The following is a 25,611-nucleotide window of genomic DNA, read 5'->3' as shown; positions in this document are numbered from 1 at the left end:
CCCACCATCCTGTATTCATAAGACATAGGGGGGAATTTAATAGGATGAGAGATTCAGAAAGTGAGAGATTTGGTAAGAAATCTCCAGTTTTTAAAGCAGGAATCATTTACACAGCAAAACCAGTTTGATTTTGCTGTGTAAATGATTGCCGCCTTAAAAAAACCTGTAGATTTTTTACCAAATCTCTCACTTTCTGAACCTCTCATCCTATTCAATTTCACCTATAGTTTCCTGGAAACAAAAGGTTTTGGCTACAGTGAATGTAGAGTGTGGTGTGGTAAATTGGGGGGTGATTGATCAGATTAGCGTAATGGACAATTAACTCTGATAAAAAAAAATTTTTATTAGTGAATATGGTTGAGAAATAAGGCTAAGTCATTCAGATACAAAGAAAGTCTAGATACGATCAATCAACTTTTTTGAAACATAGTCAATTATATCCATTATATCTAGTTACACAATGCTTGTATACTTGTGATTACTGCAGGTAAGCACATTGGGAATGACAACACTTTAAAGCTGGGTGTACATTAGGTAACAACACACAGGAGTGCGCATCGTTAACAATATAGTGCATACACATTAGCCCATATGCACAAACAAATTGTTAATGATATAGTTATTGTGCATATCGTTAGCGATAATTGGCTAATGTTTACGAACATTAACACTTACTTAGGGTACTGGGTAAGGGGTTATCAGGCCTAACAACACAGCCTGCTTTTTTGGGAAGTCACAGACATTTAGTAAGTGTAGGCAAGCGTCAGGCAAAGTCACAGGCTAGTAGTGGGGACCCCAGGTAATTTGGCTCCCCAATTTTGCCACTAACAGCATAGGCCTAAACACGAATGCTGTTTGTTCTTTTTATTTGTGGGAATGAGGAATGCCATTTTTGTGAAAAAAATATTTATATATTGTTATAGGATTTCCAGGTATTAAAGATCTGGGCTGCTTATTATTATCATTAGGACAAATCTTCCATTAGATCCAAATAGATGCTTAATTGGCTATGTGTTCCCCTACCCCAGTCTCAGCCTCCTCCTTGAGATAAGTTAAACATGAGAATATGAGTTGGTAAATATGCATACATCAAATTTGTGCACAAGCACAGTGCAAAAATATGCATTTTGCTGAGAAAAAGTCATAAAGTCCTTTTACAACCAACTCTACAGGATCCCTTCAGTTGTCATACTGTAGTTTCATTCTTTTTAAAGCTTTTGGGTCTTGCTGGGAAAGAGCGTTTTATAAATAAAATGATAATTTATTATAGTATAAAGAAAAAATAAGATACAAAACTTGTAAATGCTAGAATGAATAAGTGAATGAATGAATGAATGAATGAATGAATGAATTAATGAATAAATAAAGGAAAGAAAGAAACCTTGCAGGCTGAACTCCCACCAACAATAAGACCTTTAATGCAATTCTCCTGTGCAGATTCCACTCCTCAATTGCAGCGGCCATGATCAGTCCACTAAGAAACAGGATGTTTGTATCCAGGAAGTACTGCGGGCAGACTTGATTGGAAGGCAGGATACCCATAAATGGAAAAAGTACTATTGGGAGTAGAGCAGTAACAGCCAAAGGCAGCGCTTCTGTACACCAATAAAGAGCCATCAACAAAACGACAAAGAGGCATTTTCCTTCCTGAAATTACAAGCAGTAATTGTCAATTTTGTCAAAGAAAATACAAGTGACATTAATAACAGTTATAACAACTTTGCCAGGTACACAGACAAAATAAGGAAGCAAACACACACACTTAAAACACCATAGCCTCAAAAATATGGTGCTGAGTTGTGACTGGCACAGGAAATTTTATATGCAAGACATCATTTTAGGTGATACCTCTGTGCATTATGTTGTTGTGGTTACAGATGATAAATGTTGCTTGTCCTACTTACAAAGGTTAGCAGGAATATTTTTTACACTGTTAAAAATGTTAATAAAATACCAGTTTATTTGTGGCCTTAGTTGTCTATTTAGGTTATACAGTGTAGGGGTTTATAGAAGTGTATCCCCACACTTTTATTACCCTACACTTCCTCACCTGTTATACATCATTGCTTACTTTTTCAGTCTCCACTTTAGAAGAAGGTAAAAGGGGTGAGCGGGGGGGGGGGGGTAAGGGGCAAGATTTACCCCTTACATATAGTGTCGCTATTCCATACTGCTTGCTTCACTAGGAAGCGGGTGGAATTTGGGAGATCTTTATTCTCTAATGGGAGTGAGGGGGACATCCTAAAAAATTGTGAGTCTCCTGCACATGTGGGAGAGTACGCAATTATACTGTTATATTTCCAACTATATCCGCATCTCCCCACTTCCACCTCATGCTTTCTCTTGTGATATCAAAAATACTAAATCTGTATATAAAAAACTGGTCAACATTTATGATATAATCAATTCCAACAAATTTTATATGAATGTCATCACCAAAACCTGGTTCGACTTCTCCAGTTTCTCTAACGTAAGTCTAATTTTCTCCTATACGAGAGATGTTTTCTATTGTAGCGAGTGCCAATAGATGATGGTAGACAAACTCAATGGGCAGTGTTAGACATGCCCAATAGGTGGTGCTAGGCAAACCCCTTTGACGGTGCACCCCGTAATAAAATGTGCTGCGCATGCCTATGACTGATGAAATAACTTGAGGAGACAAAGCTTGAACAGTGTATATGGCGGGAGGTATACTGCTTAGACGAATATGCAGCAGTTTAGAGGAGCATGGGCAATGCATGTAACACTCAAATCTGCTTTTCCTCCCCTGACTTCTTTCAATTTTCATAGCTTCAATGCATTGCCATCTCCATTTAAACACCTCAAACTGAAAAAGTCCAAATACATATAGTAGTTAAGGCAGAATAAAGACTTACGTCCATCAAATAATACTATGGGGGAAATTTACTAAGATGTGTTTTCTACTTCACATGTGATGTTGCTATGGGCAACCAATCAGATCCTGTGTACTATTTTCTAGAGGTTGCTAAATAAATAAGAAGTAGATTCTGATTGGTTGCCCATAGCAACATTAACCTGGAACTCATCTGTGTACATTGTTACCACAGGCAACTTTGACACACAATACAATCAATTAACCTATTTTAGTCTGATGCACTCATGCTCTGCCTATTAATATATAGATTCCAAGGTGGAACCATTCACACTGAACATGTGCAGGTTATAGTAACAACAATTTACAATCTTAACAATATACTACCTACATTAATACAGTCGGATATAAATAACTTTAACCCAGGGGTTAAAGTGTCTGTATGTAGGGAGAGGGGGTTGAACGAAATTCCAGCACCTGTAATGGTGAGGTGGGACTAGTTCAACCTCCACATTGGCCCTGCACAGTAATTCTAACAGAAGAGCATTATAGTTAGAAGGGAGGTGCCACTAGAGAGCTCAGACCCTACTGCTCCCGGTAGAGAGGAGAGGCGCAGGTTGTGGGGAAAATGTAACATGTGTAGAGAGAGTTGGATTTGGGTGTGGTGTTTTCAAATCTTAATTGCAGTGTAAAAATAAAGCAGCCGGTATTTACCCTGAACAGTAACAAAATAACTCAACTAAATCTAACTCTCTCTGCACTATCTGCCCCACCTGCAGCGCATGTATTTTTGTCCATTAGAGAAAAATGTGCTTTGCAATCCAGGCTGAATTAAGACCATAGTTCCTAACAAATGGCAATAAATATCCCATGTAATGGAAATGTACATGCAAGAAAATAAATAATCTGCTTTAAAAAAAATCGTATTAACAAAATTGGATTATAGAAGCTTAAAGGCACCTTATTGCACACATTTTTCACTAGATTAAAAAGAAGCAACAAACAGGCAGAAACCACAACAGTATGTTGATAATTACAATCAGTTGGAAGCAGCATATTGGCTAAGATTTTGTTGATGGAAGCAGTTTATACAAGCATGCTATTGTTCACTAATAAATTCTGCTCCTGCAATTTATCTGGGACAGTCAGGAACACAGGATAATGAGGGTGGCTGTGAGCTTATTAAATGGAAGTTCAATTTTGTCACAGTTTTTCACAACTTGTGGATGAGGGTGGAAACTAGTTCATTTTGAATTAGAGGCAGATAATAGCAGCCCAATTCGCAATGCAATAACTAACTACATTGCACAGATGTATCAATTATCGCTTCTCTAACTGTATTTAAAAAGTTTTTTATAAAAAATACCCCATTCATGTGCTGCGAATGCGCTGTTGCAGACTTTGCACCGCTACCACCACCGCCTCCAATTTTGATACTTTTAAGCCCCTTTCACATTGCAGCTTTAACACAGCATATTGCCGTTTTTTTACTGCTTTAAAAGGGTACAGCTGCAATGTGAAAGCTCCATTGTCAATTTACTGGTTACAGAATACCGGTATTTTGAAACGTGTTAAAAGCAGGATCCTACACGTTTCTGAGCCATTTTTCCTGCAGTTTGAAAAGCTCAGAAACGGTATTTGCTACAAATGATAACCACACAAGGGTGATAGGTTATCTCCCTGCATGATCCCAGCCCACAAGCAGGAAAAGGCCATTTAAAATGACATTGTATGGCTTTCTTTCTATGGGTGAAACGGGTTGAATCTGAAAGGTACAAAAACGGTATTGAAACTGCAATATACCTTTACAACATGCAATATGAAAGGGGTTTAACTGGCTTTTGACCCTTTTTTAAGACACGTTAACAAAAACGGGTTGAAAGCAGGTTTTTGCAATGTGAAACCAGCTTAACATACACTATTTTGGGAGACACTGGAGTGTATGGGAGGTGTACACACCTACATGGCTCTCGGCACAGCTTCACCATATTTCACAAAACATCTTTCATCATCTTCAACTTAACCCTTTCAGTGCCAACATCTCTGTGAGAGATGTGCAAAATATCCGCTAAAAATCCCAGTGTCGCTCACATTTCTTATATAAATTCAAATAAAAAATGATGTGTAAAAAAGATTACATTTCCTATATGGTATCCTTAGGTCAACCCATATTAAGGTGACATGCATTGGGTCAACCACTGAAGGTCGACATGGCTTAGGTTGACACATAAAATAGGTCGACATGGCAACAAGGTTGGAAGGTCAACACAAGCATTAGGTCGACAGTGAAAAGGTCGACATGAGTTTTTCAAAAAAAATTGAGTCGACATGTGCTAACAGGTGGCATTTTGTGCCCTACCATCTACTAGGGTGTGGAAGGAGAATAGAACAGTGTGCCGACTGTAGCTAGGCACCGAGCCCAAGTGTAGCGAGACATGCGCGGGGACATGGTACACTTTGATGGTGTCCATGTTGACTATGTCAAAATTCAGGACAAACAATGGGAAAAACTCATGTTGACCTTTAGACTGTTGACCCAGCAGTTGTCGACCTAATGCTTGTGTCAACCTTTCAACCCTGTCGACCTTAGCAATGTCCACCTATTTCAGGTTTTGACCTAAGCATGTCGACCTTCTGTGGTCAACCCAATGCATGTCAACCTAATATGAGTTGACCCAATGGCCCATGCCTCCTATATAGGGGAAATATTACATTATGAACACACCCTAGTGGATGGTAGGGCATGAAATGGTGCCTGTCGGTTGCAAAAAAAAGTGTAGAACCCCATGTCCACCTTTTGACTGTGGACCTTCCCCATGTCGACCTAATGTTTGTGTCGCCCTAATGACCTGTCGACCTAACCCATGTCGAACTTCAGTCATGTCGACATTCAGTCATGTCGACCTAGTGGTATCGACCTAATGCTTGACAACCCAATGCTTGTAGACCTAGTAACCATATCCCCTCTCAGAAATATTGCTGAAAATATATAACCAACCAGAAGATAGATAATCTAACTTACATGTAAAAATATGAATATATAAAAAAAAAAAGGGAAGACAAATATGGTGTGTGTATGTATATAAACATATACATAAACACACATGATTTACACTATTTTTCTATTAGATTTCGCTTATAGAAGCAAAATCGAATGGTTTTTCCACATTAGATGTAGATTCGATTCCGATGCGCATTCACGTTTAGTGGAATCGAAAAGAAAAATAGTTTTGCCAGGCAAGACTATATTGTCGAATCGAATGCCAGATCGAAAAGAACAGCATATCGAATCGAAATAGAAGCGAATTCCGCATTGAACTGTGTGTACTCACTATAACAGAACTATGTAGACATTGCTATTAGCTGGTCTACAGGAGCCTGAAGTAAATTAGCAGGGCTGAAGCTATGCTTTGTGCCAATGGCTGGTGGGTCAGGGTCAGTCTCGTGAGATGCAGCCATTGGCAGCATGCAGAATCAGCGCTCACCAGTTGGTCCCATCTCATAGTCCATCAGCAACAGTGGCACTGTTGCTTTCTGCAGTGCAGGCTGAGCAGTACCAGGTGGGAGCTGTCCACGCCCTTGTTGCAGGTGTTAGTAGGGCTCCTGGGATAAAGCCAAATAACTGCAGCAGCAGCGGTTGCGCCACAGAGCTTTATTGAAAGAACAGTGGTCACACTTGGATCTCACTGTGAAAGACAAATACAGGTGTCCCTCCAGGTTTCACCTACTAATTGTCATCAATGCTCTATTAGTCACCAGGCAGCAGGCCAATCCGATGTGGGAGCAGGGTTTCCTGGGGCACCAGTTGGTGGGGCAGGATTGTGTTCCAGCACCAAAGAGAAGAAAAAAAATCAGGTGCTGTTTGAGAACCACTGAATTTCCACCATCAAGGGCAAAACATCTATCTTTGGTAATTATTCATCGATGGGCAATGGCCATCTGTTGTCAAGAACAGGCAACATCAGCGCAGCCTCAAGGAGATGCAGTATATGTGGCTCTACAGAGGCTAGAACTTAACATTGAGGCATATGAGTCTTTATTTTAGAGTAACACAAACAGAAACGTTGGGCGCTCTTGGGTACCAGGATGATAAAAATTTATTAAACACACAGTATTACAAATAACACACAATTAATACACAATAATGCATGAAAAATAAAAAATGTAAAAATAAGAATAAAAGTAAACAGTTGGTAGATAAAAGCACATCCGATTAATTAAGGTGCAAATATTTACTCAGATTTTTCCACAAGTGTGACTTTCTTCTTTGCCCTTTTATTAGGGTCTAGCAGATGGATATACACAAATGTATAGGATTCAGTTCCCTATATAGGGCTTACAGTGTCCACTTATTTTACTGAGACCAGGTGTAGATACAGATGGCTAGTGTGCACACTATAATTAATGTTGCAGGGTAGTGCTTGGCAAAAAGCAGTATTTTTGAAGCCAGACTGGGAACAAGGACTTCTGTTTTTGAATATGGTGAAACAGTGTCCGTCCTATCCCCTTTTAAGCTCTTACCAGTAGATGTTTGCTGGCGTTTCAAACTTTCACTGGATGGAAGGGTCAGCACCGCAGCTGACCCTTCCATGCTGTGTAATTTTAGAGGATGGCAATCCTCTCACGTGGTGGCTGCTGGGTAGCAAGTTACACCCCAGTTATCTCTAGCGCCTAAGGCAAATTTTCTCTTTATTTTAGAGTACTGACTAACTAATTGCATGATGTAATGGCAGAAGATTTTGGTCCAATTTTGGAAAATGTCAGATTTTTCCCTAAAATTGGTTGTTTCTCAAAGTCAACCAATGTAACAGTGTCAGAGTTCACTAAAACACAGGAGGTTTCAACTCCAAATAAGAGCGACCGGTAAAAAATTGGATTGAGATGTTTTGCTGATGTTAAACATACAACTAAATGTTATGGGAGTTGGAACTCGGACACAAAACAGATCGGACATCTTTAGAGCTGTTTTTCTTAGTTAGTTATAATCGGCAATGTTTAAATTGACTTACAAGTACAGAATAAGAATATATTTGTAGGAAATAAACATGTATTTTTCAGCTTTTAAGGATCCGTGCATGCAGAAATCTGAAATATCACAATTTGTGATTATCAGATATTTACTAATGGGTTGGAATTAGGCCCTCAGTGTTTCCCAACCAAACAGTGTAACTTTATTTGTAAAATTATTTATTATGCAGATACAGTCATATAGAATGATACAGATGTATTAACCAGCATTAAGTGCATTTCTGCACTTAACGCTGGTTAAGTGGGGGGATTATGTTTTTTCAATGTATGAACATCCTAACGTGCGCTAGGGACAGCCCGACGAGTAACGTGCAGCGTGGCTGTCCCTTGCAATCCCCCAGTAATCACCGGCCAGGGCGATGTATTAATAGCTGCCTAGGCATTAAATCGCTCCAGACACAATGCAACACCAGCTCAGGGCTAGCTTTGTCCTATCCCCACTGCGGGGACAATGCTAGCCCTGCTGGGTCCGGGCTGCGCTGGAGATCCCACGGTAATAGCGCTATTTCGCACATGCCCTTTGCAGCCGGCCAGGGGGAAATTGTGATTGCGCATGCACAGGAATGCCAGGGACGCCAATAATGAGAGCCGTGAATGCTGGGCATAACGGTTCTCCTTATCAACGTTAATACATTCAGCCGCTTCTCCACGTTATGCAAGAGAAGCGGCACCTGTTATTTTAAAACCATTAGGGGCAAATTAATACATCTGTACCAGTGTCTCTAATTGGCCGATGAGCTTTATCAAAGAGAAAACAATCAGAGATTGTGCATCACCTGCCATTTTTTCCACCAGCATCACTATGGATGTGCTAGCAACTTATTACCCGGTCCATTTCAGAACAGTACAGAACTGGGCAATCAATATTTGGGTATTTGAGGAGCCAAATAAGCACATACACTGAACATTAACCAGGATTCCAGAGGATGACAATCAGGACTGCGCATCCAAGGAATGCAAGTATCTGAGCAACGCTGGAATTGATTGGTATAGTTTCCACACAATACTGGATCGCTGCTTGACACTTTAACACATCTCTGCACTCAGTACACATATATGTCAGTGGATATATATATACACATTTATTATATATATCAGGATTCTAGTATTGTCAGGGTCAGGGCAGACGGGGGGGGTTTGCCCCCCCCCCCCCATCTCACCTGCGCACGGGGGTGAGTGATGCGCCGGGGGGGGAGCCTGAAGCGACCTCCGTCGAGTCCGGGGGTAACTGCCGCCGCCGAGTCTGGTTGGTGCTGCGGCCTCCGCCACTACCAAACCCGGGGGTGGGGGGGTTTAGGGAATGCGTCAGCCACCGCCGAGTCCCAAGCGGGGGGGAGGCGACGCTTACCTGGATCCAAGGGAGCTGCTCCAGAGTGCCACCCTCCAAATTCCTGTGATTTACGGCTTTGGGGGGCTAAAGATGCAAATCGCGTTATTTGATGAGATCTACATCAGGCCCTGCCCCCCGAAGTTCTGCTGACAGTCTCCTCTCCAGGCTTTCTCCCCAGAGAGAAGAATTAGCCCCATAAATCATGTCAATTAGGACTTCATGCTCCAGTCATTTGTATTCATATACACACCCATCCGGGAACAGGACAGCTACAATGATCATATTGCCAATTCAGGCCTGCACTTAACATGGTGATCAGTTTCAATGAATGAATGTTGTTTTTTATTCCATTTATCATATGACTAAGAGTTCCCTTAATGTACATTCTTAGAATATCCTAATTCGTGGAAGTCACTTTATAAACCAACTTTGCAGTGTCAAGCTAATTACTTCTCCTTCCCATATCACTCATCATATGCCCTTCACATGCACTGTATATGCAGCATCCTTTGTAATTTGTTGAAAAATGACAAGCTATAGAAACTACAGTAGAACATAGTAACAATTCATTTATATCGGGACTTTAGGTTGACAGCAAGATCAACAATCAATAGGTGGACCACTATTGGTCAGCATGCATTAGGTCAGCATGGTCAAAAGGTCACGTGATAATGGCCGTCACAGCATATGGGTGACATCATTCTTGAACAATTTTTGACAGTTTTTTTAATACTTTACCATTTACGTGGGAACGGCGAAGCGTGCCATCTTAAGCAAGAGCAGAGCAAAGCAGCTTACCCGAAGAATGGTGAGTGAAACACACCATGCAATACGATGCTATAGACTAATTAAAGTTCCCTGTGGAACAAGATAAAAAATTTATATCCCCAAAACCTAAAAACTGCATGTCAACTTTTTCATGTGTTGACCATATTTATGCTGGCATTTTTCCATGTGTCTACCTTTTTTTTATCATGTTGACCTTGTTAAACTTTTAACTGTTGACCTTATAAAACTAAAACTAGTTCATCCATAGAGCATTTTCACTACTATCCCTGACCATTGCTACCCAAGGCAAAGGGGCGGTTTGATAGAAAATGGGATCTATGTGCAATCTCTGTGTGCCATTCTCCCCTTCACTCGTTGGCAGGGCCGCCACTAGAAATGTTGGGGCCTGGGACAGATCTTCAGTCCGGGCCCCCGGGCCCTGAGCAGGGCGTAGTCTCGAGCAGTGTGTGTCAGTGAGCAGAGGCTCTTATTCTGGTTGACTCGCAAGGCTGTGAACCTCGCAGCCTTGCGAGTCCGCCAAATGCCGCCTGCCCACCACGCGCCACGATCACCCCAGAGGTGACCATTCCATGGTCACCTTTGGGGTGTGTCAGATCTGCAGGAGCCCTGTGCAGGAAGCAGACGGGCACCTGACATCCGTCATCAGTGGATTACCATGAGAATGCCATGTGTTTTTAATGGGAACGCCCATGAAACGCTGGACATTCCCATGGGCACATCCCCTGGCCTGCCGTCCCACGCCCCCTTCCCGCACAGTTGTGTGTAAACACCCGGCGAATAATCTATTCACCGTGGCCACTCGCACACAGCGTCTGCACGTGCGCATACATGACTTTATATAGTTTTCTAAATGTTATTAAATGTGTGTTTTAGGCGCTGAAATGCAAGGTCGATTTCAAATTGTTAAAACTGTTGGTGCCCCCCTTACTAATTTCTTCTTTTATAATCTGAATCTCTTTCTCTTATTTTCTTTATTCTTATATTTTTCTTTCGCTCTCCTGGTGGTTTGCTGCTGCATCACTGGCAGGTCTACTTCTTTCAACTTTATTCTACAAAAACTGGATCCCATTTATATATATATTTTGTATTTGTATTTACTAGAGTGTGTGGTCACGGGCCACTGCACCCCAACCTGGGAAGTGTGGGTGCTGTTTGCACCCCATTTGTAGGAATGGCGAGTGTGTTTGTACTTCTGTATATATCTATATATATATATATATATATATATATATTTTTTTTTTTTTTTTTTTTTTTTTTTATTTATTAACAGTTTCTTATATAGCTCATACATATTCCGCAGTGCTTTACAGAGTAATGTTGAACATTCACATCAGTCCCTTCTCCCAGTGGAGCTTACAATCTATGGGGAAGATTCTCTAAAGCAGAAATGCGGTAAAAACCCTGTTATCTGGGTTTTTACGGCATTTCTGTATGCTGTATGGCTCCTCCGCAGTTTCAGCGCTGCGGAGGGAATCGCCATCAAAAGCCTGCGATTTCCTGGAGAAGCCTATGGGCTTCTTACCGCAGCGCTGTTTGAGGGATCCGTCATGCCCTGCAGCCGGCGCCGTCACTCTGCGGCACCGCATCGCAAGGAACAGCTCTTATCGCAAGAGCTGTCCCTTGCGTTAATAACCGCATATGTTATAGCATATGCTGTTATTAATAATGCGATGCCCGGCGATAATGGGCAGTGGATGTTACAACATCCCGCCCTATATTCCCTACCACATGCACATGCACACACAGACATTATCGGGTTAATTTTGTTGGGAGACAATTAGCCTACAAGTATATTTTTGGAATGTGGGAGGAAACCGGAGTACCCGGAGGACACCCACACAAGCACGGGGAGAATATACAAACTCCACACAGTTAGTGCCATGGTGGGAATCAAACCCATGACCTCAGCGCTGTGAGGCAGTAATGCTAACCATTAATAAATATATATATATATATATATATATATATATATATATATATATATATACTACTCTGAGGAAGGAAATTAAATTCCAAAACTGTTAACACCAAGCTGCACGGTGTCAGCTTATCATTTTGTTTGAAAGTATTCCCTGTTCGAGTGCCGCCAGCACTGTAGAATTCTCTCTCTCTCTCTCTCTCTCTCTCTCTCTTAGGACAAGGGTTCATTCCTGGAGTGACCCGGCATTTGCGGTCTGCAAGCTCGGACGCCAAACCGGCATATTGTCGGGTCAGTGACATCACACTGTGGCTGGGTGGAATGGGACCTAGGTCACCGACCCGGGTTACCCATTCACACTGCACCACACCCTGGGAAGATCCTGGGAGCAACCCTGGTATCTACCAGGGTTGAAATGCCATGTCCTGTGATTTTGGACATGGACCCATTCACTCCAGCACTACACCCAGGTTGTTCCTGTGGCCAACCTCGGAAAAAAGTTGGTGGGAATGGGGTATATAACGGAAGTCTACTGAAGATGGGATCATATTCTACTCCTTGTATTTAGCACCTTCTAGAAGAAAATAGATAGAATCTGCAATAGAACTCCTATCTAAAGGCCTCCTAGGGACAAGTCGGACCTGATTTCACCCTGCAGCTCCCCGGCAGGGGGACACACGATGTGCCAAGGTTTGCATATGATAAATCTCATGGATTTATCATATGCAGTCCCTGGGGAGCTGCAGGAGGAGGGAGCCATGCGGGGGACATCAGCGGGCGGGGGATGCCGGCTAATAGAGAGCCGATCAGGGGGAGGCTGCTTAGGGAGCCGGGCAGGAGGAGGCTGTTGCGGTGGGGTGACAGCGGGAGCAGGGCGCCGGGCAGGGAGGATGACGCTGGCTGCTGGGCAGCGGCGGGAGCCGGCCTGGGAGGAACAGATAACTTGAAAAAAAAAACATACGGATGACTAGCAAGCCATTGATTGGCTGAGACCTCTCTCAGCCAATCAGCGATTGGCTGAGAGAGGTCTCAGCCAATCAATGGCTTGCTAGTCATCTGTATGGGCTTTTTTTTTTTCAAGTTATCTGTGTTCCTCCCGGCTCCCACCGCAGCCAGACAGCCAGCGTCATCCTCCCTGCCAGGCGCCCTGCTCCCGCTGTCACCGCACCACAACAGCTTCAAGTGCCTCCTGCCCGGCTCCCTATGCAGCCTCCCCCTGCTCGGCTCTCAATAGCCGGCATCCCCCGCCCGCTGTCATCCCCCGCATGGCTCCGGGGCTGGGCTGCACATAAGATTTAGCAAATCTTATGTGTAGCCCGTCCGACCTCCCGACCCTGATCCGATGCGCACGGAACCGCATCGGATCGGACGGGGTGTCTGCAAGTGCGATTTGGGCCGATTTCATGGCCCGATTCATCCGAATCGGGTGAAATCGTGCCCAAATCACATAGTGTATGGGGACCTTTAGTAAATTTACCCCAGTAGCAGAAAACCCAATCCACCCAAACAGAACTCTTCATATAACCAGGGGTATGCCTTTTCTGTCTCACCCACGGATGCCCTGTGCTGTGTGGGAAAGGCTGTGTGCACAGGCTGCACTTTTTCTCATAGGAAGTAATAATTACTGGCTTCTTTCCTATTTCCACAGAAGAAATCAGCCACAACACTGCTGGTTTAACCACACCAATGTGCAATAATCATTGCACCAATCATGGATTCTATGCCAATACATCTAAGATAAGAAAGTCATGCACAAAGAAGTCCAGTTAGCTGAGATCTATACTTTCATTGATCTTAATTACAAGTTCTGTTTGTTCTCCATACACATTGCAGGCTTCATATTATTCTGTTTAGATGCAGTATATTTTCACTCATGCGCTTTACAAAACATCCTAACACCTTAACCCTCTTAAACAAAGCTAACTAATACTTAAAGTTACTGTTTTTAATTAGTCCTTACTTATCTAAGAAATGCATTTGTGTTGGTACGCAATATTTTAAACCAACCATGGAAAGTTTTATTTTACTTTTCTTGTAGCTATTCAAAAACTTTTTGTACGAATCACTGAAATGTAAAAGCTCTACTTACCTGTGGTGGAAGCATAAACAGGATGGGTGACAGGACCAGCGGTGTTACAATCAAAATAATAAACTTCTTGATGCACCAGATTTTTTTGACCAGGGCTATGAGTACAGACATTGTGAAAAGGAAAAAGGACTAATGTTAAACTCTGCCTGGATCTGGATGCTGGTTATATTTGTGTGCAGTGGACGAGAGCTACAGTATCAAGTCACTTTGTAATTGAATCACACCCCTGAGTAAAGCCCCTCCCATTGACCTATTAACATACAACTAGACCTTTTTTTTTTTTAGAAAATGATTTCTAGGAATAGCTGCTGATCCTAAAAGTTTTTCATATTTTCACTTCACATTTGGTGTTGCAATATGTTCTAAGTTCCCTGACAACATGATTTACAGAATTCCCTTTTTTATTATTTAAGTTGCAGGGCTCAGTCACACCGGACTTTGAACAGTTTCTGACAGGAAAAAGATTTATGACGTTTGTGTCTTTAGTTCAAACAAATTATTTTACAAATTTGTTTATGGTGGGCTGTAAGCAGAACACAGGTATGAGGAAAGCCTTCTGAGAATGCTGCTTGCTTTTATCATTGATTCAATGAATTGGAAGCACAGGCCATAATAGTGAATGCAAACAGAGAAAACCATTGGCAGAACGTTTCTTATTATGTTTTAGTCAAAATTAAAAAAAAAAAAGACTCATACAGGTCATCCCACCATGGCTCTAACTGTGTGGAGATTGTATAGTCTCCCTGTGCTTGTTTGGGTGTCCTCCGGGTACTCCAGTTTCCTCCCACAATCCAAAAATATACTGGTAGGCTAATTGGCTCCCAACAAATGAACTCTAGAATGTCTGTGTGTGTGTGTGTGTGTGTGTGTGTGTGTGTGTGTGTGTGTGTGTTCATGTGGTAGGGAACATAGAGCAGGGGTGTCCAAAATTTTTGCGACGAGGGCCATATTTGGTGAAGTGTAAATGTGTGGGGGTCGACCATTCAGCCTGACATTCTTTTAATCATTAATCACATCAGAATGGCCCCCATTCACTCTATGTCCCCCAGCCTGCCCCTTCACTGTATTTCCCCCAGCCTGCCCCCATTCACTGTATGTCCCCCAGCCTGCCCCTCCTTCACTGTATGTCCCGCATTCACTGTATGTTCCCCACTCTGCACCCATTCACTCTGTCCCCCAGCCTGCCCCACTTCTCTTAATGTCCATCAGTGCCTCCATTCATTGTATGTCCCCAAGCCTGAGCCTCCTTCACTGTATGACTCCCATTCACTGTATGCCCCCCTGTTCACTATGTACCCCACTCTGCCCCCATTCACTGTATGTCCCCCAGCATGCCCCTGCTCCTCTTCTCTGAATGGCCATCACTGCCTCCACTCACTGTATGTCCCCCAGCCTGATCCTTCTTCACTGTATGTCCCCCACTCTGCCCCCTCCCTTATCTGTATGTTTCCCAGCCCCTTGTGTGAGCCAGAGGAAGGAGGGGCAAAGCAGGCACTGCAAGGACAGGAGATGCTTGGGCTCCCACTGCTGCCCTCCTCTACTCTGCATGTTACGGGAGCAAGCTTCTCCCTTGCTGCCCCCCTCCCCAAACACTGCTGTCACTGTGATTGTGGAGTAGGGTGATATACAATTGCAGCATTAGGGGTAGGACGCCATACAAATCTGACTGTGGCGGCCGGCACCTCCTCACTGCAACAGACAGCAAGGTAGAGGCGCGCTCGCTGGGGCCCCACCTTTAGTGTCCTGTGCTGTGCTTTTCACATCTGATGCTCTGCCCGCTTCCAGTTGGAGGCTGCGGGCCACTTGAAATGACAGTACGGGCCGTAATTGGCCCCCGGGCCTGACTTTGGAGTGTAAGCTCTACTGGAGCAGGGACTGATGTAAATGTTTAAATATTCTCTGTAAAGCGCTGCGGAATATGTATGTGCTATATAAGAAACTGAGGTACTCTTTACCTAGCACGGCGCCCATCGCGGGCATTAAATGCACTTAAAAATCGGGTGCGACGCGACCGACGCGATGCCCGCGATTTCCCATAGGGAACAATGTTAAATGTCTCAATTGACCCGATTTTTCTGTTCAATGCCTCAATTGACCCGATTTTTCCATAGGAAACAATGTTAAATGGCCCACAGAGGCCAAATAGGCACCCTAAAGTGTGAAATGGCCCCCCAAATTGTTAACGCCACCCCACAATCAACGTGAACCCGAAGCGTGGCGAGCCCGCGAGGGGCGGCGGTACGCGTCCTACGACCTTTTCATACCCCCACTATCCACGTCTGCGTGGAGTTGAGAATAGAATAGTGTGGCGAGCCCCGCGAGGGGACGCAGATACCTGTGAAGCCCGCGAAGGGACGCGTTTACCTGTGAAGGTATCCGCGTCCCCTCGCTGCGCTCGCCACGCTTCGGGCACGGTGGCTCGTTGCGCTCGCCACACTATTCTATTCACAACTCCACGCCGACGTGGATAGTGGGGGTATGAAAAGGTCGTAGGATGCGTACCGCCGCCCCTCACGGGCTCGCTGCGCTCGCCACGCTTCGGGTTCACGTTGATCGTGGGGTGGCGTTAACAATTGTGGGGGCCATTTCACACTTTAGGGTGCCTATTTGGCCTCTGTGTGCCATTTAACATTGATTCCTATGGAAAAATCGGGTCAATTGAGGCATTGAACAGTAAAAACGGGTCAATTGAGAAATTTAACATTGATCCCTATGGGAAATCGCGGGCATCGCGTCGGTCGCGTCGCACCCGATTTTTAGTGCATTCAATGGCCGCGATGCCCGCGATTTTTCTACCTGCGATGCCCACGATCAAAATCGTGGGCGCCGTGCTAGGTAAAGAGTACCGAAACTGATAATAAATAAATAAGTTTCCATCTATTATATAATGAAAAAATCCTAAAACAAGCGCACAAAAATAATAATAACAACTAACGAAAGCACTAACCAGATAGAGATAATGAACTGAGTGGATTGGTAGTGCATGCTACCATCATAATCTGTTTCATCTCTACAACAGTTATCTCCAACAATTAGTACAGTTCCTACTGGGGTATAAATATGTGTCATTGTGACAGTTTGTATCTGTTACACTAACTGTTTTACAGTACAATTATATTATTGAACATTTGAGCTACCTTTTTACTATTTTGGAACTTCTGTAACAAAACCAGTTTAATGTGCATTCATTAACATATTAATAGACAAAGACAACCTTCACCCACATACTGTGAGCTGGATTAAAGGCCCATACACACTAGACAATGAGTTCAGTGAATGCTATTGCTGAACAATTGAACTTTCCAGTGTTCAGGATAAACGATACTGTGCATACACACTGAACAATATGATAAACGATATGGCCAGAGTCTAGTAATATGCAGCTTGTGATCGACATAGCCACAATTGAGCTGCATTTACAGACAACACAAATCCTCGTTAACAACCCGCGGGAGCACGCATCGTTCATTGCGTACACATTGGCCAATGTTTTCATGATATCGTTCAGAAGGGCCAAAATGGTACGATATTGTTTAAAATATCACCCAGTGTGTATGCACCCTAAGATAGTTACTCACTCTCCATTTGGATGTTGAACATAGAACAGATGCCTGCATCACGAAAGTTTATAAGTACTGTATCATACGTTTTATCATATCGCTTTACTTATAATGAATAGGTAGAATATACGGTACTTGTTTAGTTTCACGGCGGCAGCATGGCCGCACGCTACTTACGGGTTCAGCGCTCGGCAAACTTTCTAAAATAAAGTAAATTAACTCCATGCCAACTTGGATAGTTCATACCCCCACTATCCACGTTGCGTGGGCGAGCGAAGCGCCGCCGTGAAACTAAACAAGTACCGAATACACATATGTGAGCAAACTGTATTTTGCATGTGTAATTGAATATATTACTGTAGTTATGCCTAACACATATTATATGTATTTTATAATCCCATTTGGTAGTAGTAAATGTTATATTAGAGAACTCTGGGTGTTGTGTGTTATTTCATACGGTGGTAGGACTATGCCGGGGGAAAGCTCTATAAAGTAATGTAAACTGCCTGTTGGTTATGAATCAGTCAAGTAACAGTACAGTATATGGGAATGTTGATGATATAACAATTCTGTTTACACTAGAACATACTTAATTTAGTTGACTTATGTTTGAAGGCCCTTTTACTGCCCATATTTTATTTTTAGCTACACATTTGATTGGAGTCCAATTCAGCATCAGCACCAAAGTGTTCTAGGTAGGAGGAGTATTTTCCCATAATTAGCATAGCATAGGCAGAACATACTGAATAAAGGGAACATGCTACACTACAAAATTCTAACTTTCCTTAAAGAGTAGCAGCTGCTTGGAGCACATGTCTGCCAAAGTGTAATAAATGTAACAAAATACTATCTAACCTAATAAATGGTAAGGTAAATCGCTTATCTCCTGTAAACATTTGATGATGAGTTTTATTCACAGTAGAGAGGCAGATCTCCCACTGGCAGACACAGTGTTTTCAATACACACTGAGGACAGTGTTAACAAGGTTAAATCATGTAATAAGTAAACATAAGCTTGTAAAAGATTGTTGTGATTAAACTCCCTGCACGCAGCATTTGCATTGAGAGTCCTAGTTATTTGCCAAAATGGTCTGAAATGTTTTGAATTCTTTTACTGCAGGATGAAGTGTTCTTTGTGTTGAGACATGCCTCTGTCTCCGTGACTCACTTTTAACCTTCACAAAGTTAGGGCAACATTGAGCATCAAATATGGAAAATGGGGTCCATTTTTTTATTTTTTCAAATGAATTTTGCAAAAATCCTTTAGAAATTGTGGGTAACTGAATTAAGTTTGTTTTAGAATTATTTGCAAGAAACCAATTGCTTAATGATATAAATAAATATATATTTCTCCTAAGACACTAGTATAATTCATCAGGGAATGCATAACACCAAGCTGTAAGACAGCATGAGAGGGTCAGTGTTCTTACAGAGAGACAACTATTGCTCTTGTAGTTATAGTACATTACCCTTCCTGACTGTAAGCAGAGAGGCCACAGGTAATGCGTAAGAACTCTATGGCCGATATGTAATAGGATGCGAGTTTTAGCACAGTTTTGAACTCGCACCAACTCGCACTAATTCGCATGTTTCAAACTCGCGTTTTTGCCTCTAAATTCGCATATGTAATGGATTGCGAATTTGACGAGCAAAAGTGCGATATGGTGCGATTTCGGATGCTTTTTTAGACCTGAAAATGTGCGATTTTCAGTCATGAAAATCGGCACATTTTCAGTACAGTGCGCAGTGTTATACAAGTCCCCCCGGCCAAAGCATTCAGCCCTGTGGCTGGTCAGCATGGGCAGGGGTCCTGGGGAAGTGGGGACCCCCCCAAAGAAGGGTTCCCCCCCTCCAGAACTTACCTGCCCATGCTGAAGCCCGGGGCTGTCCTCCATGCCCCTGGGCTGTGGGCATGGAGCTGATTTTGTGTAAAATCAAGTTAAATCTTTTGTTTTTAACAGTGGTACTACAAGTGCCAGCAAGCCTCCCCTGCAAGCTGGGACTTGGAGAACCACAAGTCCCAGCCTGCAGGGCATTAAAGGGCCCGCTGTAACTTGTAGTTCTACTGTTAAAAAAATAGTACACAAAACACACACTGACACACATTTTAAATAAAAGTTTAATACACACATCACACACACACTCATACTTACCTATCTTTATCCCGTCGGTAGGTCGCTGGCTCTGGTGTCGGCGGCTCCGGTGTCGGCGGCTTCGTGTCGGCGGCTCCGGGCTCGGCGTCCTGTCCGACGATAATCCATGTTGGACCTGTGGAAGTAAATCCTACTCACCAGGTCCACCATGGATGGTCTTCTGTCTTCTCTTCTCTCTTCTCTCTTCTTCTTTATCTTCAAGCTCTTGCGGCTCCGGCAGCTCCATTCGGCAATATGATGAAAGGCGCTGGAGATGTTTGATCTTCAGCGCCTAACATCAGAATGATTCTATTGGCTGCTCAGCAGCCAATGAGAAGCGCCGCTGGGAGCAGCCAATAGAATCATTCTAAGCACCGGCGTTGAAGAGGCAACATGTTGATAGACAGATTCTGTCTATCAATTTCTAAGATACAACAGAGAAATAATAGCTAGAATCTTATTGGTTGCTATGGGCAACATCCCCACTTTTCACTTTAAGAGTTACAGTCAATTCAGCCATATGTGTTTGTATACTGTATGTACACTAGTGGATGGACACTTTTAGGAATGTTTTTAAACCTTGCGTTTATTCATTATTTTTACATTAAAATCACCTATAATTTATTGTCCAATTGAAGTAAAGATACTTGTTTAGTTTCATGGCGCCCGATATATCAGATGCGATATCGGCCGATATATCAGATGCGATATCGGCCGATATATCAGATTCGATATCGCCCAATATATCGATGCGATCCCATGCGATTTTTGACCTGTTCATAACCCCAATATCCACTATGCAAAGAGTAGATTTTCTATAGTGTGGCGCGCGTTTCGAGCCACCGAACCCGAAGCGTGGCGAGCGTACGTGGATTACTGCGCTTGCCACACTATATAAAATCAACTCCATGCGTAGTGGATAGTGGGGTTATGAACAGGTAAAAAATCGGATCGCATCGATATATAGGCCGATATCGCATCCGACATATCAGTCGATGTCGCATCCGATACATCGGGCGCCGTGAAACTAAACAAGTACCGAAGTAAATGTGAGTGTAATCATTACTATTTATTTTTAAATTGTAATTTGTCACATTTTGTCACTGAAAAATTCTGTAAAACCACAGTTTTTCTTATGGAAAAAATTGTGCAAATTGTGCAATTTCAGCAATAAACAAAATTAATATTTCAAGTGTTACAAAATGAGATAAATCAGCGCTGGAGGTCTCCAGGAGACACGATGTCACAAATCTTATGCTGTAGAAATGCTTCCCAATTGTTTCATCCCTCTCCTGCAGAAAGCCTCCGTACAGAAACTCACATCCAATTTCTGGCAGGTGTAGGTGCAAGATATCTCTCAGTCTTTCAAACTGCGTTCAGTTCACAATACAATATGTGGCAGAACTTACATTGGAGTTCAGCTCCGCATACACTGAAAGGTATCTTTCACCACCTCTGGATAAACGACACTTCCACTGTTCTATATATATGGCAGATCAAGAACTTACATTTGATTTCTGTCTCGTATTCTTCAAAAGGTTTCTTTGTATGCCAAGGAGACTGCACTTCTTTTCAAAAGAATTTATTTACAGCACGGCAAACACAGCAAACCAAAAGATAAAAGTTTTAAAATGTTCATATGTCGGGAACCACAGAGCACCGCTGGCGGAGGTCAGGTGCGCAGTGCTGCAGACACAGACGGACCTTTCTCTAGCTGCTTGGCGGCTCAGTGTAGACTTGGTCCCGGGAGAGTGGCTTCTTTCCTCAATCAACGCGTTTCTGGTGCCGACTGCACCCTTTTTCAAGATAAGACACTACTCTCTCCAGGTGATTTTTAAAGGATCATCTCTGTCACATGATCCTGCTTCCTCCAATCGTTTGCACCTAAATTCTTCTGAAAAGAAGTGCAGTCTCCTTGGCATACAAAGAAACCTTTTGAGGAACGCGAGACAGAAATCAAATGTAAGTTCTTGATCTGCCATATATATAGAACAGTGGAAGTGTCTTTTATCCAGAGGTAGTGAAAGATACCTTACAGTGTATGCAGGGCTGAACTACAATGTAAGTTCTGCCACATATTGTATTGTGAACTGAACGCAGTTTGAAAGAGCGGCAGCCCATAAAATCCAGGATTTCCACATGCGCAGTACCTATATCAGTATTGAGCATGCACCGGTGCCTGTCATCTGTGTTATACAGGCGCTGGGACCATGATATTCCTTCTATGGGCTGTTGCTGAAGCAGCCCAAAGAAGCTTGCTGCATGTGCAGTACAGAGGTATGTACTGGGCACGTCCCAGTCCCGGCACCTGTCATCATAGTACAGGTGCTGGGCATGCAGTGCCGGTGGCAAGGACCAGGAGAAGTGGCGGCCGCAGGGGTGTGCCTGCATCTTGGCCAGCGGGAGCCCCCCTCCTGCCATGATGTACGAGCCGCCACTGCTCACCGGTGTCATTCCACTTCACTCGTAGGCAGAACCTGTCACTCGTTGCACAGATATCACAACCACGGGATCCTTCTAGTGACCACTCAGCATTCAAGGGCCACTCCAGTTACGACGGAGTCCTCAACTCAAATCGTGACACCACTCAAAGAGTATACACATCACAAACTAAAGTAAAATTAAGTAGTCTCAAGCTTGCACTGGAGGTATATTAAAAGTTATACTTTAGTATTAAAATATCTAGCAAATTTTTATGTCTTTAAAATAGTGAAATAGAAAACAAAGGATAGTTAAAAAGATGAAAATATTGTGTGCAATAACATATATCTAAAATTAATTGTTGACTTTTTATTTGCTAGATATTTTTATATCAATTAAATGAATAGCTTTTAATATACTTATTCAAGTCCCAGTGCACCTTCAAGACTACTTACTCTTTCTTTGAGAAGTTTGATAATTAACACCATGTACCAAAGAACTCTTAATAATTTGAGGGGATACCTGTGCAAATGTCTGTGGGCCTCATGCTACAAGGACTCAGACACTGTTCCAAAATTTGCTACACATGTGCAATAATCTGGCATAAAGTTTGGAAATATGGCACCATATGTCCTTGGGGATATGGTCCGCATTCCGGCAATCAGGATGCCCATGTTCAATATATAGTCAGTGTATCCAGAGCGCCGTCAGAAAACCAGCCCTGGAACCTCAAATAAAATCAGCTTGGAGACGCCAGAATACCAAGAGTTGACATCCCGATCGGTAAGTATGAGGTTCGGGCTAGCATGCTGCTCCTAATGGGAGATTTTGTTTCAGGCACTAGAAGTGCAATTTAGTGTTAGCCTGAGGGGAGGGCAAGGTTAGATTTAGGCTGTAGGGAGGGGTTTAGGTACTTACAAAGGGGGTTTAGTGTTAGGCTGCGGAGTGGGGGGTTAGGTTAAGGTGGTGGTGTACTGGGGTTAGATTTAGGCACTGTCTCGGAGGGTTAGGCTGCATGAGGGGGGATTAGGGAAAGGCTGCTGCAAGGCAGGGTTAGGAGGGTAGAGGGAGGTAGCTTACAGCATAGGGGAGCAACATGTAACAGGGTGTGAGAATCAGAAAGTGAGAGATTTTGGGAGAGTTTACCCATTTACCCACCGGCAATCAATTACATGGTAGAATCAACCTGGTTTTTCAGTGTAAAGGATTGCCGCTATAAAAAAAATGGGAAAACTAAAAATCTCTCACTTTTTGATTCTCATACCGTATGACATTTACAATCGGGATGCTGTCATCTGGCTTTTGGACACCGGCATCCTAATTGCTTGAATATTATGTGTATAATATCTAAAAAATATCAGTGAAATAGTGGGGAATTAACTGGGTGTAGGTTTTGTGTCCCCTTGACCCAGTGTACCCATTAAAGATAAACCATTGCCATGAGCAAAATTAAAAAGTTTTCATCAATAATACTAGTGTATATTTTATTCATCTGTGTCTGTATGTGCAGACATTTAAGCACACATGGGAGAAGATGTACTCCTATAAGTGCAAGGTAACAGGGGTGCATAGCGTATAGCTACCGCATAGACCGATATGTTCCGGTCTTCTGGATCAAACAGCATATCATCTAGTGCAGGCATATTCAACCTGTGGCACTCCAGATGTTATGAAACTACAATTCCCAGCATGCCTTGCCACAGTTTTGCTGTCAGGTAGTGCCAAATCTGTGGCTCGGCATGCTGGGACTTGTAGTTTCACAACAGCTGGAGAGCCACAAGTTGCCTACGCCTGGTCTAGCGTGTACCCAACTTAAGCATTGGAGAGTGATAACATTGAGAAAGACAAAGTACCAATCAGTTTCTTATAGCTATATTACAGACTGTGGGGTAAATGTATACCCACATGATTTGTGCAGGCATAACGTTTTCTGCTTTGCCTCTTTTCTTTTGGCCAAAGTACTGGGTATGCTCGAGATCGCACAAGTTTTACGAGATCTCATGGGCAGCCTGGAGCTGGCCAAACATCACAGTCCTGGACAGCGATGTCCCTGCTGCCATGACCTCACCCTCTCCCTCCTCCCCTCCTACATCTCCACTCCCCTCCTTCCAACCCCTGTCCTCATTTTACCCCACCACTGCTGCTGAAGTCCACTCTATCCTTCAATCCGCTTCTCCCTCCACCTGCCCGCTCGATCCTATCCCCTCCAATATTATCCGTCGTCTCAGTCCATCAGTCTGCTCTCACCTGGCTCACCTCTTTAATCTTTCCCTATCCTCTGGGATCTTCCCTTCCTCCTTCAAACACGCTCTTGTCTCCCCAATTCTCAAAAAAACAAATCTGGACCCCAACTCTCCATCCAACTACAGGCCCATCTCCCTCCTCCCTTTTGCCTCCAAACTCCTAGAACGTCTGACCTATAATCGTCTCCTAAGCCACCTTACTGCTAACTCCATTCTAGACCCCCTCCAATCCGGGTTCCGCCCTTTACATTCCACTAAAAACTGCCCTGACCAAAGTCACTAACGATCTACTATCGGCTAAATCCAAAGGCCTCTTCTCTATCCTCATCCAGCTTGATCTGTCGGCTGCCTTTGACACTGTTGACCACCCTCTCCTGCTCAACACCCTCCGCTCCTTTGGCATCACTGGCACGGTCTTCTCCTGGTTCACCTCATACCTCTCCGATCGCTCCTTCTCTGTCTCCACTCCGAGCTCCTCCTCTCCTACTACCCCCCAGCCAGTCGGTGTTCCCCAAGGGTCAGTCCTTGGCCCTCTCCTCTTCTCCCTCTACACCACCTCTCTGGGCACCCTCATCAGCTCCTATGGTTTTCATTACCACCTTTATGCTGATGATACCCTAATCTATCTCTCCTCCCCCGACTTATCCCCATCACTCCTGTCCAAGGTCTCCGAATGCCTCACGGCCATCTCAGCCTGGATGACCCAACGCTTCCTGAAACTAAACATGGCTAAAACTGAACTTCTAATCTTCCATCCCCCGAACATCCCCTCTTCTCCCACTATCTCCATCAGCATTGGTGAAACCGAGATCACCTCCACCGACCAAACGCGCTGCCTCGGTGTCATCATTGACTCCTCCCTCTCTTTCACCCCCCACATTCGTGCTCTCTCACAGTCTTGCCGCTTTCACCTACGCAACATCTCACGCATCAGACCATTCCTCTCCACTGACGCGACCAAAATTCTCATTCACTCTCTTGTCATCTCCCGCCTTGACTACTGCAACATCCTTCTCTCTGGGCTACCTCTCACCCGCCTCGCACCTCTCCAATCCATTCTTAACACTGCTGCTAGGCTCATCTTCCTCTCCCGCCGCTCTACCTCCGCCTCCCCCCTCTGTTTATCTCTTCACTGGCTCCCCATTCCTTTCAGAGTTCTCTTTAAACTCCTCACCACCACCTACAAGGCTCTCTCCTCCTCCACAGCTCCCTACCTCTCTTCACTGATCTCTATCCACACTCCCTCCCGTCCTCTTCGCTCCATCGCT

The 25,611-nt window shown here is 43.6% G+C and overlaps 1 protein-coding gene across 3 annotated transcripts in view; it reads right to left on the bottom strand.

Moving 5' to 3' along the window:
• SLC13A3 (solute carrier family 13 member 3) overlaps positions 1–25,611 on the bottom strand; it is a 119,775-nt gene that overhangs the window by 45,441 nt on the left and 48,723 nt on the right. The window contains exons 1-2 of one of the 3 annotated variants that reach the window (XM_083146996.1): positions 13,988–14,147; positions 1,382–1,647 (exon numbers count right to left, since the gene is read on the bottom strand). In XM_083146996.1, the coding sequence (XP_083003122.1) occupies positions 1,382–1,647; positions 13,988–14,098 (377 nt within the window). In that variant the 5' untranslated portion in view covers positions 14,099–14,147. Of the gene's footprint in view, positions 1–1,381; positions 1,648–6,318; positions 6,440–13,987; positions 14,148–25,611 lie in introns of those variants that run through there. The other 2 variants (XM_083146998.1, XM_083146997.1) reach the window with 2 other exon arrangements.

The sequence above is a fragment of the Crinia signifera genome, chromosome 6 (assembly GCF_055691185.1).
Source record: "Crinia signifera chromosome 6, ASM5569118v1, whole genome shotgun sequence".
In the NCBI taxonomy this organism is placed as follows: Eukaryota; Metazoa; Chordata; class Amphibia; order Anura; family Myobatrachidae; genus Crinia; species Crinia signifera.
Note: the sequence above shows the minus strand (reverse complement) of the source record. Positions and strands in the feature narration are given on the sequence as shown.